General features: G+C 39.2%; 1 protein-coding gene across 1 annotated transcript; it reads right to left on the bottom strand.

Annotated features, from left to right (window-relative positions):
- Nucleotides 1-1,943: 1,943 nt before the first annotated feature.
- Nucleotides 1,944-14,113, bottom strand: LOC132265858 (D-beta-hydroxybutyrate dehydrogenase, mitochondrial). The gene is made up of 7 exons (XM_059766643.1): nt 13,833-14,113; nt 13,471-13,728; nt 4,856-5,059; nt 4,647-4,800; nt 3,659-3,915; nt 2,285-2,386; nt 1,944-2,153 (listed from the first exon to the last, which is right to left on the bottom strand). Exons 1-7 carry the CDS (start codon nt 13,854-13,856, stop codon nt 1,995-1,997), a joined length of 1,158 nt encoding a protein of 385 aa, XP_059622626.1. The 5' UTR covers nt 13,857-14,113; the 3' UTR covers nt 1,944-1,994.
- Between the last annotated feature and the right edge of the window lie 3,350 nt (nt 14,114-17,463).

Here is a 17,463-nt window from a genome sequence, read left to right as displayed (position 1 = left end):
ATCTTGGGCGGCAGGCGAGATTAGCTATATATTGTATACAAGACTTGCTTTTGATGTTACTCGCACAGCAAAAGACCCAGTGATAAATCATGATGTGGGTCTCATACATTGTATGTAAGCTTTTTCAGAAGACGCCCTATCTTTTCAGCTTTCCGAGAGCTTAAAGAGAAAAGTCTGGTAATTTTTTTTGTTCGCGATGTTGATAAACTTCGTCACATTTGCTATGTAGTCAAAAAAAAACTTTTGATTGAAGAATATGCAAGTTTGTGGTGAAAAGTTTAATGATATATTGTTATTTTCATCTCTGGATGGAGAGTTTTGCATAAATAATGACATATTTCAGAGACAATTTTATGAATCTCGCGATTTATGCTTGATATCATGATGCAAGTGCTTTAGTCAGAATCATAAGTGCTCTTGAAGTCTCTTCAAACGAGCCCGATGAATTCTGACTTGGTAAAAGTTGGGGCGTATCTCGAAATTACTTCTCGGAATATTAGTCTTCTGAGGTAAAAGAGGAAAAAATCGATGAATTCCAATATTGCCACTGGATTCTGCCTTGCGAGATTTCCGAATTCCCCTTTCCGAGAAATGTAATATTGAAAAGGCACGGGATTTCTCAAGACCATCGTCCATGTGATAAATCTCTGTCGACAAGTTGCGTTTGCTCGAATGACGTCAGAGATTATGCAACTTGCAGTTCATTCACCCCTGCCGGCGACATAGTTACGAAGGCGAGGATGCCCCGAATGTGTGCCACAGCAAGGTGGGCGGGGGTGCGGGAAGAGTCTTTGTGCGCCAAGAAAAGAGCCTCGCCAGCAGGTTTTCTCCGACAATTTCCTGGTTTTCCTCAAGAGCACCAGCATTCACTCTTCAATCCCGGATGCTAATGTGGGTTATTAGAAGTCGTACATGCCGAGCAAGGGATTATGAGCAATTTCACATTACATATACAATGTGATACACTTTCCCAGTGAGATTCAGAAAGTACATAGAACATCAGACAGACTTGCGCAGTTGCTATGACAGAAACTGGGTTGATATTCTCTCGAAGCTCTTCAAATCGCCCTTTTTCCCTTACAATGGCCAATATACATGTACATCGAAAGGGTGAGAAAATTATGCAAACAGTGCACAAAGTGTGACACTTATCTCACGTATTGAGACATCCATAATAGATTTCTTCATGAACACTTAGTCAACTTTGAATGCCGTAATGATTCTTTTATAGTGAAAACAGGAGAAGTTTCATAATTTGTCACATCCACTTAACGCTATTGATAGTCTAACAAAGTAACATTTTCGAAACAGGTGTGTGAGTCTTTGCAATTCAGGTCAAGAAAGCAATTTCAGTCAAATTGGTTGGGTGTAGATTAATCCCAATTGCTATTTCATGTAACTTGCAGCATTTTGAGGTTAATATTATGTTCCACATATTTTATGCGAATAAGTATACTTGATACATTATAAATTAAAAGATATGCGAAGATGAGAAACTATGTGAGTCGTGAAATTTATAATGTAATCATTATGTGTTTAATAATTTTAAAAATGCTATATAGGCTAACCAAAATAGAATTTTACAGTGAATGGGCGTGGCATTTAAGTGGGCGGGTTTTAGAATTTCATATTATGATGAAACGTGTCTTTTTAGCAGTGTTAATTCTACACTGCTTTAGTAAAGATGAAAAGCGAGTTGTAGCTCGACGAGCTGAAACTTCTGGATGTGATGGATCTTAACACTTTCCAATTTATCATTTCTTAGTAATCTTCTTAGTTTGTGAGAATTATTTTGTGAACTTGAACAGCATTCTTCTCTAGTTGTTTCCTGTGAACTTCATGAAACTTTCAATTGACTTCTTCAGCATACAATTGAAAGAAGTCACTGAGTGATTTTGCGAGAAAAGCTTCTAATTGAAACCGGCATTGATGTCACGAGGCTATTTACACATCAGCAACTCATATTTATTTCTCTCAAGAGCAATACATGACTCCTACTTGTGATAGATGGCGTCGTAGACGGATTTGGGAAGATGTTGGGCAATTATTGTCTGGATCTTTTCAGCACGAGTGACTGGCGTGTAGCGAGCGAGCGGGAAAGTCCTGATGGTGGCATCGACGAGCGAACGAATGGCTGGAGTGAAGTCAGCAGTCTGGCAAGAGACAGAATTTATGCGATGGTGTCACTTCATATTTTCCAACTTAGAGAGCGTCTTTCCGTGGCATCAGCATTTTCATGTGTATGTGAAACTTTCAGCCGTTTTCACGGGAGGACTAAACTTACCACTTTGGTGTATTTCTCCAGGGACCTGATGGCATGTTCAAAGTACTCCTTCCCATACACTCGCCTCTGCTCATCACTTAAGCGGGCCCACATCTGAGACGCCTGCAGAATGCCAAGGTGGCGGAGAAAAATCCATTATTAATGCACAAACTTTCTCACTTATTCAGACCCCACGGCACATATGCATTCCCACCGTGACAATGGACATCCCCCACAGTTCGACCTTGGCTGTGGTGCCTCCAATCTATGTGCATTCATTTTAAGGTACATCCTATACATAATTAACGGTTATCCCTTTTTCCGAAAACTCATTAAAACTGCTGCTTCGCTTTATATGATAAATTGCGCACTGCTGATGAAGACAGAGTGAGATCTGTGCGGCTATTGTGTTGATGAAACTCTCAGCAGGTAATGTGTTGAAAGCACATTCATCATTTGGATGACGCAAAAAGGTCCTCGAAAAAGTTTCGCCTCATGCCCTGTCACAACCACACGCTTCGATGTATTTATGAGCCCTTTAATGGTCTTTCAATTAGATTTTCTCGCCCCAATAACCCCAAATGGGCTCACATAGGAAGGAGTTTACCCAATTTCTTTCAACTTCTCTGCTTAGAAGATGTTGCGAATATGTTTAGGGTGGAAGTTTCAATTCTTTGATCTCGCCTCTCTTAACGTTTTGAAAAGGATTTAATTGAAAGAATAATTTCTACAGAATTAATTGGTTTTGAGACGCAAAATTTCATAAATAGGCGGAGCTTTTAAGAGGGCGGAGCATTACCTTTTATAAGTTTTGATAACATTTATTAATTTCTCCGCTAATCCATAAATTTTAATTACTTTTGATGTGAATTGCTTCAAAATATAATTACAATAAAATGTTTTCATCTTAATTATCACTTCTTTCGTCACTCTCAAAGGAGTGCTTTTCCTTTTCGTCTCGCGCGGAAGTCAAGCAATAACCGTTAACCAGAGAAAAGGTTGACATATTTTGTGCCACATTTATAATTTTCCACCCCACTCTTTATTGTTTCACATCGGCCATGGCAATATTGCCGCAGAAACAAGATTACCAATTGAGACAAATTTCCTCTCACACCCACAAACGCGAGGTGCAAAATGTTATTTGCAGAGTTACACGGGGTAATTTTTACGAGTGACACTCCTCATTGGAGTGGCGCAGGATTAATGATGTCACCTTGTGGATGGAAATGGGGTTTTCGTGTGTCGGCCTTGGCATTTACTCCAGGCTTGCAATTTACCGGACGAAATTGACATCAATTTCCATTTGTGCGGACAATGTTACACCGCACAACATTGCGCATTTTCCCATCAAGTCTGCATCACTTATTCATCCCGCCTCAGCCTCCCTCTCACCTGCTCCATAAGCAGCTTATCGTTCAGCCACGACGTGCCGGCCACGTACTCGCCGGCCGCCACCACGGACACATCCACGCCGCGCGGACGGAGCTCCTCCCGGAGGCACGTGGCCAGGCCCTCGATTCCAGCCTGCGTGGCGCACTGCACGCCCCGCACGGGCGATGGGATCCGGGCCAGGGCCGAGGAGAGGAAGATCAGCCGCCCATTTGCCCTCCTCACCAGCGGCAGCATAATCTGCGTCAGACGAGCCGTTCCTGCAACGTGCAATTCGATTAAGCCTGGCAATCAAATACACCCTCAGTCTATTTTGAGCGCCTTCCTCCCCTCGCTTGTATACCATAGCCAGCAGGTGCCTTGGCTTGACGTATTAATTAAGTGATATCAGCGCAAGGTATGCACTGCACTCAACAAATTTCCGGCAATATTCCAAGCCCTATTAATACTGACTTCTGGATGAAGAGAAAATATTCTACATATTTATTGCGGAAGTAACACAACGAGTTTTAGTCACATTCAAGACAAGATTAGTCTCTGCACATTTGAATAACAGCTTCTTAAAGCGTCTTTATAAAAGGTTTCATCTCGCATATATACATTCCCTTGTTGCCGGAATTGGCAAAGCAGGTGCTCATTCATCGTCCTAGTCAAGGTCCCAGATGAAAATGCTTGGGCTTGGGACAGTGTTAACTTTTAACAGAGGAAGGACTTTAATGTATAAATTAATTACATTCTCTTTGTGTCCCTACAGAAGTCCTCCGCCAGAGACCATTATTCAGCGCACATTACGACCGAAAGTAAATACCATTCTCGTCTCACATGCCATTTGTATTCAAGAGGGACTACATGACGAGGCTGGTGATGCTAAATAGCAGCTCTTTACCTTTGATTTGGGACTTGAGAGAGACATAACGATGGGGATGAAATATGGTGCCTGATTGAGCATTTTCAATTTATGGCTAGTTTTTGCAATGCAACACATATTTACCCAATAGATTGACATCTATCGCCTTCCGGAGAACATTGAAAGGGATCCACTCGAATTCTCCGAGAGCCACCCAGGTTGCACAGTGAATCACCGCCCAGAGTCCTCGGGCGCCATCTGGTAGGTTCTCACTGATGAACAGCGAAGTTTCCAACATCTGCAAGGACGAGAAAGTTCAAGTGAAGCTCCGCACAAGTGTCGAAAGCTCTCACTTGTGTCTCTGATGTGGGGTCAAGTTGCAAGACTTTCATGCGGCCGGAGCTTTCGTCCTTCAGGATTGACGCCTCCTCGGAGTCCGCCAGTTGCGTGAAGCCCGCGAACACCGTGAAGCCCATATCGTCGAGGTGACGCGCCAGATGCCATACCAGCGGCGATTCGCAGCCCGTCACGAGGACTCCCTTGCCGGACGCCGAGACCTGTGCGAGAAGAAGCAATTTCAGCCAAGGGAGAAATAGCGATCACAAGTGGTGTACTCTTCAGAGTGACTGTTAAGAAATTAAATTTGCCGTTTCGTGAAATTTTACTTTTTTTTATACGTTATGTAATAAATTTTGAATATATTTTAAGACCAAACAATGCAGTAAAATATTAATTCTTACATTGAGTTTATTTCAAAAGTTTTTCCTCGTTTTCCACTTAAAACTATGAACTTAAGACTTATTATTCAATCATGACAAAATGATATGCTCTGGGTTTTCCTTATTTTATATAGTTCTGATCAGAAATAGGCGCAGCAATTTTAAGAGGAAACTTGAAAAATAATAATCAAAATACAACAGAATGATATTGGCAGATGCAATAGACGATTCTGCTTTTCTTCTCAGATTCGTGAAATATTAAAGATTCTGATGCATAGAAATTGTACAGGTGTTAGGAAGAGGTGTACAGATTTGGCCAGTCTCTCATCGCCTTTGATACCAGCCAAGATGTCCTCCGCGACTGCCGTATTGGCAGTAGGTGTGTTGATTGCAATGTCTGTGGGTGGCACTTTAAAGGCACCTCGTAAAACGCGGGAATGTTTCAGGGAGAAAATTGCCTTGGAGATGAGAAATAATTCCTTTTACACCTCAAGATGACCTCAATTATTCGTCAGAGAAGTGCCACAGTACAATATGAACCTCCGCAAAATGAGAGCCTTTTCACTGCATTCAACACCCACAGAGTGCAATTTTGCAGGCGCGCTGAAAGGTCAACATGGAAGAGTTGGGATAATTCGTAGAAATTGAGATTTAGTGTAATGTTCTGCACTGTGTCGAGAATGTGTCGTTAAATCAGGAAGTTCTGTACGCTTTTGTAACATTTCTCTAATAGTGAAATAGAAATTTCATTAACTATAGTATATTTTTGATGACATTATCAAAAGTAAAGACGAAGAGAAAAATCTTGTTACAAATCACATCTTTTGGTCAATAAACAAAAGTTGGTATTTTAAAATATTTATTTTTCAATTATTTCCATATTATTAATATTGTAGAAATTTTGATCTGGAATTGGTGCCTTTATTCGGATTCATTGTAGTTCCACAATAGTTTCACCCCAAAAACAATTGTTTCACAAACCATAACAAATTTGTTGAAACGTATTCAACTCCTACGAAAATCTGTTTGTTATGTGATAAAACTAATAGTGAATCGCGTAATTCAATACACTTTCTCATATACTATTGACATACTGCTTTCGCCAAAGGCGTCAGACACTTGAATTCCAACTCTGGCAAGTGCTGAAGAAAAATATCGACAGCCAACAACTTCCGTCCGGGTAACTTCTTTTGCTGTTCCATCAAAATGAGATTTTCCTCGAGTGCGTGGCAAATCAAAATTCCAACTGAGGAGTGAGCGAAATATGGCGAATTTGAGCGGACGAAATGGAAAAGTGGAGAGACAAGAAAAATCCATTGACGTCACCGACACTTATCAATTCATGTTTTATTGTTTATTTCTTCTTATCGCCACTCCATGCCTTTTTATTATTACTTTTCTCAAATATTCAAGTCATCTATCTTATGGGCGAAAAGGGCTTCGCAGCCTGTCAACAGAGCATGAATGCAGAATGAATAAACTCGCGTAGAAATTTATATTTCAATTTTCCATACCGGCAGCACAACAAGAACGAAGATATATGGTGCAGATGAGGAAGATGTTATTGAAATGTGACAGAGCGATGGGGATCTTCGCACAGTGCTGCGGATGTGATGAGCTAATGCTGGTGGTTTTATGCTTCCAAAGTGTTTTCGATTTATGATTATAATACGGCTCCTTAATAATGCATAGAAATATGTGCGAAAGAAATTATGTGTGCAATAAACCAGGCAAACTTCTGTCAATCCACAAAAAATTGCCCACTTGTTGAAAAAATATTCAATTCTAACAAGCATTTCATACGTACAAACCTGCATATCAGCAATTATATTTCAGATTCTGGAAATTAATTGGAGTGAAGTTTTGGCATTGGGTGAACATTAGAACATTCTCGAGTGAATCCATGCGAGATAAGCGGAAAATGCGCCAAAGTTTGACTGGAAATTACAGAAATGTTCTTCGAAGTTTGACTTTCAGCATAACCTGATGACTGAAGTGATCCTTTCATGTCAAAATTATTCGCAGGATGAGTTAATTATGCACAATCAATGCTTCTCAAAATTTCATTCTCAATTCAATATTATGATGAGAAAATGGCAATTTCAATTTTCCGCCAGAGAAAAATACGCCTTGCTTTTGGTTGATAAAATCCTTTGACATTTGAGTTGGTCTTGAAGATTCTGCAACATTGCATATGAAATGCGCTGTTTTGCAGTGCTTCTTCGCTCACTCTTCTCCATGAATTTCCATTCAATAGATTGTTTGATCCGTTCATGCACATTCTAAATTGTGTTGGTGGAAAATTGGTGAAGCACATTCTTGGTAAGAGAAACTCCTCTTTGACTTGAAAATACTCTGCACAGGATTTCCTTTGCATTCATTTAAATATGGTAAAAAGTCTGTGAGCTTTTCTTAGAAAATGTTATTGTGTATTCAATTGCAATTACACATAATTGATTTTATTCGAATTCTTGCGAATGACATTGTTAAATTGTATAAAAGAAAATATTCTTGGAAATATTTTGTATTAGATCGAACGTGATTTCCATTGAATAATTCTATATAATTAAGTGAACCAAATATTGCACATTCTTAAACTCTTCCACTTTCTAAAGCTTCTGCTTTAACACACATCACATTAAAATGTTATTAAAGCTTCGTGAAGAATCTTATGCAGAGATGAAAGCCCTGCAAACGATGGTTTCTTAGATCATATTACTTCTCCATCTCAATTTTGCGAAAATTTGTTGTGAAACTTTTACACACAAACCGATAAATTCTACACGATGTACATATGTGTTGTTTCCACGCGAGAAGACAACACAAGGTCTAATAAATGCGGGCACGTGTTTTTCTTTAAAGCATCTCTGTAGGCAGGCGGTTTGGGGCAAAACTTGCCGACTAAGCATTACGCTAGCAGACATTTACTGTTTGCAACCTGTTCTCGTGGGAAATCTCTGCAAAATTGCGACCGAAGAAGAGGTGTGTGTGCTGTCCGGTGGAGGAAGAAGGACACTCTTGGACACTTGATGTCATCACAAGTTCCGACGTCCATTCTCTATTCTACATAATGTAAATCTGTCAACATCATGGACTATACGGTCCTCCAGGGCTCTCTTCGTTGCTGGAACAGTGCGGCAGAAGTTATACCTATGTATATGGTTTTGATTTGAAGACGAGGAGCCAGTGGAAAAATTGAAATTGTCACGTTTAAAAGACGTGAAGGTAATACGAAAATGTTCCCCATGCACAATGTCATCATCCGCCACTCCAATTTACATTCAACCATCCATCAGGTTATTGTTGCCATCGTCACTGAGCACTAACATGAGCACACACACACACACACACTCAGTAAATGCGTGTGGCGAGGCTTGGCAAGGGGGTGAGTATATAGCTAAAATCTGTACACCACTTCCTAAATGCTTTTCAAGCATCATAGAAAAATCCGCGAGGAATAGTCAGTGATATCTTGCCAAATACTCTGTTTTTCTTGATTTTATGCATTTGAAAACTAACTGGCATCATTAGTTGCAAATTTTGTGTTGGCCTCTGTCGATATGCTCTTGCACGAATTTGGTTTAAATCGCTTTTTAAGAGATCTGGGAAAGTTCAGAGTTAAGCAAAGAGTTAAAGTATTTATTTCTAAACAGAAATTATGGAAAAATTCAAACACTTTCAACGCCCTATAACTCTCGCTGAGCTGTACACCATTGCCAACCGGATTATCTCCCCCTTGACGCACAAGACAACCCACCAAAAGAGGAACCAATTTTTCCATCTTCCACTTTGCCATTCACCGGAGCTTCACCTCAAATGCCGCTATGCCAAGACACGGTGCGCACGGCAAAAGCTCCGTGCAGAGCTTAGAATGGCCGCACCGAGCCTGAACAGCGTGTGCTCACGTCCCATTCTCTCCTCGATGTCTCCTTCTCTCTCCTCAACATTTCGCCGAGCCACGGCGCAAGGATCTATTTTTAGCAAAGTTTTTCTCGCTTTTTACCCAGAAAATTCTACAATATAATGTTTTATCTCCTAAAGACTATAATAGACCATATACTTTTTGCCTTAGCCTCTCGCACATAAACGCCCCTTGCGGGGATGTAATACAAGAGTGGAAATTTACGCTTTTTTGAATATTACTTCAGCGAGGACATGAAGGGCAAACGCACACAATCTCAATAACTTTGAACACTTTAGTTTGCAAAACTAACCATTTCCATTCGACTGTGAGATAAAATTCAGAGCACGAATGAGGATTTTACTTGCGATAAGCATTCCATGAATTGAGTGGAAAATCGCGAGAGTCATGTTAAATATGTTTTGCGTGGGTGTAAAGCGGAAAATCTTATTGAATCCTTTGCTTTCCTCCATTTAGTGTGATTAGAAATTATGGCATTAGGTTAAATCACTTGACGAGAAAAGAATCTCCAAATTGAATAAGTGCGCCCCGAAGGAAAACAAGCCATTGACCTGAGTAAAAATTTGTCTGTACAAAAAATAAATCTTCACTCAGCTAATCTCATTCATTGGAATCCCCTGAGAATTCGCTTTCAGGCAAAATTACTATGGCAAATATTTAAATTTAAAGTACATCCCGTAGAGAAGCGCATATATCTCTTCATGTGACATCAAATACTCCTACGCGATTTTACAAGAAAAAAAAACAAGTCACTCTACATACATTAAAGATGAATTCACATCAATATCACCTCATAATTTATTGCAATATTATTCATGGGTTGTGCACAAGGGAGAGATATTAGGGTCGGAAATAGTGTACAGCTCAACGGAAGTCTATCGCATTTACAATACTCATTTCTTCTACTATCACAGTTTTTAAGGTTTTATGTTAACCTTGTATATAATATTCAATAAGAAATCAGGATAGAATCTTAACAATGTGTTTTTTTTTGGTTATGCAGCTACGTTCAGGGAAAGCCGAGTGACTGAAGAACTTGCAAAAATCTTTAATTCTTGAGATATAAAGCTGTAATTCTTTCCACTCACTGAAGATCCGGATTTAGAAAGCTTCTTTTAGTATCAATCAAGGTATCAATCAATGATAAAGTTGAACATAACCTAAAAAATGGCATTTTCTGTTTAAAAATTACCTTATATAAGCGATTCTATCCGTTCTAAGTACTCAAAAGTGGCAATTTTTAACTTAATAAACTTGAAAATTCATTTTCTAACAACACTTTTTGAATCCTAACCACTTACAAAATCTCTCGTAAATGTTTTCTTATCCAAAATTTAACAAAATCAAATAAAATTATTAGGATCAGTTCTATAAATGATAAAATGAAAGCATATTGCAGAACGTAATAAGTTTATGCTGGTTTAGAAATAAGTATACAAACAGTTCAAGTTTGTATTGAAAATAGAGCACAAGACATTTTCAATGCGCTGCAAAAGAAGTTAATTTCACAAAAGGGTGTACAAATTTCGGCCATATCTTCTTCCCCTTGGCTGTGCACGTCATAAAAAAGCTTCAAAGTACTATTTCATTTCTCAATACTAAATCTTTTGATATTGCAAGCGATATGGCAGTGTGCGAGCGCCACTTGGAGTCGCAATAATTGAAGGGTGGGTGGCATGAAAGGGAGCGACATGGCGGGAGCCCAATTGAGTCATATTTGTGTGGGCCATGGAGTATTTGAAACAGCGAATCCTCGTGAGTCACTTGTTGGAATGAACTCGCAAGCCATTCACAATCAAATCCATCGATACTAAATCAACATGACATGACTTTGCGCCTTCTTTATCACTCTATCACGGCGGCCCTCGATTGTGGGCGTGCGAGAAAGTGGATTCAATGCGGCAGCTTTGCTCCATCCAAGGCTCCATTCCTTGCGGTTTTGCAGCCTCTCGAGCGTCAAGCGGAAATTGATATCACTGATACCACATGCGGGGATCTTTCAGGGAATCCTTGCAAGAGGAAAGGCAAGATTAGGGGGATTTCATTGATCAAGAAATATAGTACAGCGTTTGTAGTATAGGAGAGAGTGGGGGCGTTTAAACGTAAATTAGAACTTTTTTCATGTGCAAAGCTTCATGAATTGAACCTCGTATTGTATTATATTTCTGATTGTTTCTAGACTGTGCAATAGAGATATGGCGCACCTTTATTTCCAATGATGAAAGTAATGATAAAACAGAAATGATTTATATAATTATGAATTTCTGTTGAAATGCATAAATTCACTGAAAATAACTCATTAGGACATTATACCGAATAATATTCAGAATTGCAATTTACAAAATCATCTGATAATGAGCGTATTATTAACAGAATTAACAATATTATATGTTCCCAAATATGACTTAAAGTAATTTAAATTGGTCTTCAATTTAAATTTCTAATGACGATCAAAATCCCTTGTCATGAAGAATGTTGGAAAACGTCATGAATTATTAAATTTGAAGATGAATTCGGGAAAATGAGCCAAAAAAAAACATATAGAAATTTTCAGAGTGCTTACGAAGACCTTTCTTGTAAAACTCAATTTGAAACAATTTGAAAGCATGAGTGGGAGTTCTGTGTTGTCGTCCAAAACGTAAATCTCTGAATACCTTAAGTGTAGGGCTAAAACTTTGCCTTTTGTCGAAGTTTAATTGAAGTGCATTCTCGTGATTACTGGAAGAAAAGTTAATTTCGTCACATTCCACTTTCCAATGTTCTCAATTCTTAGGATTTGTGACGTTCTTAGAATGTCGCTTATTCTATTCTTTTGTTATGTGGAAGAGCCTAGAAAATTACTTTCTTTCACCCACATTTCTTCCATCATCCGGGTTGATTTATTCTGATGATATCTCACACTTTATCACACTGTCAACCTCATCAAACACCTTCTTCGTGTGACACTTGAATAATTTTAAAAATTATGCCAAATTTTTTTTATGTAAATCCACTGAAAGCCCTAATATTTCTGACCATAATTCCCTATTTTCACGCTGGCATTGCAGTGTCAATAACGCAATACCGTGCGATTTGGTGTAAGGCGCAAATTGACATAGAAAAATTTACATTGCGCATTTTTTTTAATAGCGCTTCGAGAACTACCAGGCGCTTCCATCATCGCCTCTGGCGTAAAAATTGAATCACAAAGTTTTTCAATCAATATAAATCACTAATGAGAACACTCTCGTGCATCATAGAGTGTGGGCAAATTGAGGCGCATGATGAGATTTTGCGTTTCACAGCTGCGAAGGCGTAAAGGGCATAGGTGAAATCGCCACAAATGCAAAATCATCGCAGGCAAAGTGTTCGCTTGTTGGCTTTTCCCCCGGCGTCAAACTCATATATGGGAGAGCGCGTGAAACACAGTGAGAGCAGCCTGTCTCACTGATAAAAGGGATGATTTGTGACATTTTTCTCCCAGTGTGTAAAGTAAACATGTTTACGTAGAATGTTCAAATTATGGCACGGACGTGTTTCTCGACCGCACATCGACAATTCCATAGTGGCTCAACAACAATGATTGGTTGGCATTCGTGACGATTGTATGTATCAGAATGATTGGATGCATCGACTATTCTACAGCGTGATATTTTCTCACGCATTCTTTGCATACAGTGTCTGAAATAATCTGGAACCTTTCTCTGGAGAATGCGATGTATAATTAAAATCCTTAGCCATTATCCTTGCCACATTTACACCCAGACAACAAGCTGAAGATGTCTCACGGGGTAATCCTATATTGCAACACAGTGCGGCTGAATGAGAGCAGCAACCGTGAGAGAGCGCCAGGTGAAACCTTGCGAAAATCTCACACCATAAATACACTCAACCTACGCTATGAGACACTTATTAATGGCTTCCACAAACCCTAGTTCACCATAAATGCACATCACACATAGATTACATTCATGTACACGGTTCGGAATTTGCAGACATTGCCTTTAGCCATCTGGGCAGAGAATACAATAAACAATAGTATTATGAACAATCAAACAACGAAAATGTCATTTGAGAAATCAGAAAAATGAAAGAAACATTTGTTTCTAATAAAAATGATGATTTTCAGACAAGCTGTAGGAGGTCTGTGTTTAACACTGCGGCGATTTGCACGCATATCAAATCTAAAACATTTCATAGCGTGTGGTAAAAGTTCAACATATTCATTGAATATGTGCATATATATGGCCAACCCGCAACATGAAGTTGATTTGCGAATCGCCTCCCGCAGTGCATTAAAGTCACTTGCAGCTGACAGCGTGTCCTGCGGTCAGCTGTTGACACTAACCTTTAGCAAGTGGTAGAACATGACTGCCCCGGTGGTGGAGAGGGCGAACCAGATGAAGAGGGCGAACGTGGAGACCTGCGAGATGCGCAGCACGTTGAGGAGCGTGGAGAGCACAATTGCGGCCCCATGGCAACTCACGAGCGGCACAAGGAGGCGATCGAAGAGGTCCCAGGGCACCTCCTTGGGCGTCTGCGGCTGCCCGCCGCCCAGGCACGAGGCGCGCCGCTTCGAGCCCTGCCGCTTGATGGAGCCTTGCTTCTGCACAGAACGAGACTTGGCATGAGTTCAAGAGAGATCACCTCAGAAGCGCGACGAGTGCATGAAAAATGGCACGCATTCGCATTACATAATGCGACTCTCACCGTAATTGGTCCAGAAGTTGGCATTTTCACGTTCCCGCGAGAGTCAGTGTGTCAAGGAGAGACAGACTTTGCGTGGCTATTTTTGGACACTTCAATCCAGAACTTATTTCCACAACTTGAACTTAGACTTTCACTTGATTCACTCTACGGGAGTCAAAACTCATTATATATTGAAAACACCACGCAACACCTGAAGCACCTGACATGCAGTTGGAAATTTGTCCAGGATTTCAATTACGGAGCGGCTGAGACATAGTTTTCCACTGGGAACAACTCGGGTGACTAACATATCGGAAAATCTCGTTCGGCGGATGAAGCGAAAATTTTGTTGAGATTTTGGCTAAAATTAAAAGACACTTGCCACGTACATCTATTAATACATATCAAAGTCTCTCCAATTTGCCTACAATCACACTCTCGAGCATTCCATGCAAAAGTGGAGCAAAGAAGAACAAGAATGATCTCAATGGGGATTTCTTTGTGACTTTTTCTACTGGAGTTTTTCCAGAATGCATGGAATGTGTGTTTAATACACTAGAAAGAGCATTTGAGTGAAGCTTTAAGGAATTCTTCTCGAATTGCTTGAATAAAGCGTGCAATTGAATTTGTATTCTGAATATTTCCGTGTTGTTCGCCGTCTCCTTAATGTACAAAAATAAAAGTGACGTCATAGGCTCATGAGATTAGTCACCAGAGCACAACTCGATTAAACTAAGGGGGAGATATTTTGATCTAAAGTTCATGGGAAATGTTACAATTTGAATACACTTTTCCGGGTTAATTTAATGATTGATTTAAGATAAATTCAGGAGAGATGTAGTAACTATATTACCGACAAAACATCAATTCTTATGTCTAAACTGAGAATAACTTCCATTTATTAACAGATTCAAGCATTTGTGCATCTTATATTGAAAATATTTGATTTTTTTTAATGTGTGTCCCCCTTGAGAACAAGATGTTTCTGTTCAAAATTGTATCTCGAAGAACACTTACGTCATATCAGCGTATAGGCATTGCAAGGACTACTTTGGAAAATTTCATTTCGTGACTTTCTCCTTTTCATCCCACTTTCTAAATCTTTTCTCTATTCACGCTTCGCGGGGGCTTTTTTCTGTCAATTGCTGAAGTGATTCTGCAGAATCCACACACATACACACACACAAGACTGTGCATTAATTACAGCTGCTGGACAAATGAGAGTTCAACATGTGGAAAAACATTTTGCTGAAGTGGTTTGCATACTGTTCTGATGGTATTTCACCTCACTATCATGCGAAACAGAAAGGGAGGAAAGTTCGTCGCAATGCGAAATATGAGGGTGAATGGTAAAATATCACAAATTCCTTCTCCAGCATGCTGTTCAGCAAAGTGGAAATTTATCCCCAGAGTTTTTAGTGAAATAATCTGCATGGAATTAGTTGGCGATTATAAATAGTAGAGAGTTTATATGAAACATGACAAATGGAAGTTTTCAATTGAAATTGCAGAGCTCTGCTTACTCGTTAACCTTTCCCGGTAAAATGTGATGAAATCCAATATGGAAAAGTTTTCAAATTTAATTATCTTCTACAATTTTTAATGAGCAGAGAAAACCTTTAGCAATATTGAGTGCACTTCAAGTTGTATAATTAAAATTATATTTAACAATTTCTTCGCCTCCTCGGCGATTATCAGTGATAATTGCACGTCAGACTTTCATATACTTTCGGATGTACATTTCTTCTTTTAGAGTGGAGAAGGAAGATTTTTAGATGAAGCTATTCTTGACCTCTGACCTTCTGCTCAAATTCCATCACTTAACAATTTCTGTCAATGTCTCTCCAAATTACATCTCACAGAAGAAGTCCATGTATGTGTTCGTCTTCTTCTCGCGCCCAGTACATATCGTTTTGTATGAGATTTTCCATGGTGCGCGTTATACTGGCAATTGAGTAAATTTATGGGAAACACAATTCTGACGCCCACTGAGCTTTTTCCGAGAAGAATGCAAGAGCTCAGTGGGATGATCTTTGCGGAGGTTCGCTTAAGAGTTTAAGCGAAATTTCCTTCTTAAAACATGTAATGTGCAAATAATGAATTGACGATGAAACATTTAACCAAGAGAGTCGCACTTGCATTATTCTCATTTGTGTGAAAGCTCAACCTCGAACTTTATGACTCTCTGGGTGGGTTTGCATAAAGTGGAAATTTGTTATTAAAGGAGTTAATTTTTTAGGGCCCAAGTCGGCAAGGGACCAATTTTAGAGACAGAAAGACCCCAAGAGATGAAGGAGAAATGCGACCAGAGATTACAATCTAAGTGTTGTCCCATGCCTTTCTTAATTTCCATAAATTAGGAGTGTGCAAATAGTTTTCTCATATATTCTCATTCGTGCGCTCTGACGTCATTCCGCCAGAGGCTGCGAGGCAGATGGCTATAGATGGAAAATGCCTCATATTGAGTAAATAATTTTCAGTGACAGTTTTTGTATAAATATCTTAACACTTACATATGTACACAGGGCCATGAGCATACAGACATGGGAAATCGAGGGGCTGCTCGCATAAGGATTCGCAGCACTTCATGGCTTGGCACACAATACCGTCTTGTAACTATATTTCTAATTTGTCCCAAAGAATATGATCTTAAATGATCATCTCAGCAAAAGTCTTTAGCTGTGAATGTGTAAAGACATCAAAATATGAGATTTTCAACAGCTTTTCACAGTACTTTTAGTTTCCTAAGATTACGTTGCATAAAAATGTCAATTTGAGTCGGAGTTATTGACTAAGTTAAATAGAAAAATATTAATATAAATTTTACTATTCTTAATAATTATTTAGTAAAAACTTTAAAGTCAAGCTTAACCCTCAAAATTGCAAGTTGAAACATAAAGAATGTCTTTTTAAAGAGTATTATGAAAAAATTTATAATAAAATCAATCAATCTTGTATGGAAACAAGCTTCACGATATTTAAGAGACATGTGAGTAGCCTTCGTGTGGAAAGCTCAAGTCAACAGTATCTGCAGAATTGTAATCCACATGGCGTTTTTTCCTCCTACTTTCTCGTCTTCCAAAACTCTTCGTCCCCTTCTGGGTGTTGTTCCATGTACAAGAAATTGTGTGTGGGTGTCACAATCATGACCTAAATTTGAGAATCACATCGGAGATTTATATTTCTATAATGACATGAATAATATGAAAGAAGAGAAGCTTCACGATTCATGCGCATCACATTCTTGACGGAATTATCATCAGAGACGCATGATTTTAATTTCAATTTGACCTTTTCTCCCTTTCTCTCTTCCTTGATAACATCATAATTACTGTGCACTGAAGCATCCCCACTCATTACCGCCATTCTCACACTCACGGAGGAAATTGCAAATTTGCTTACACACACGAGGCTTAAAAACCTTGTATACTTTCTCGAGTGTTCAGTCGATTCCCTCTCCTTGCGAATATCAAATTCAACTTCCCACAGATATCTTCATTCCTGGGCCAAGATTTGCCGAAGCGAATTGCTTCTGGGGGCGAATTTCAAACAATTCCAGAATCATTGCTTCAGGTTTATGTTGTCTTGTTCTGTTATATCCATTCTCTTTTGGAAATGTGACCTTGTTCTAGCAACATTAAATTGGTGCAGA

The sequence above is a fragment of the Phlebotomus argentipes genome, unplaced genomic scaffold, assembly GCF_947086385.1.
Source record: "Phlebotomus argentipes unplaced genomic scaffold, Phlebotomus argentipes genome assembly contig_5, whole genome shotgun sequence".
Taxonomy (NCBI): domain Eukaryota; kingdom Metazoa; phylum Arthropoda; class Insecta; order Diptera; family Psychodidae; genus Phlebotomus; species Phlebotomus argentipes.
Note: the sequence above shows the minus strand (reverse complement) of the source record. Positions and strands in the feature narration are given on the sequence as shown.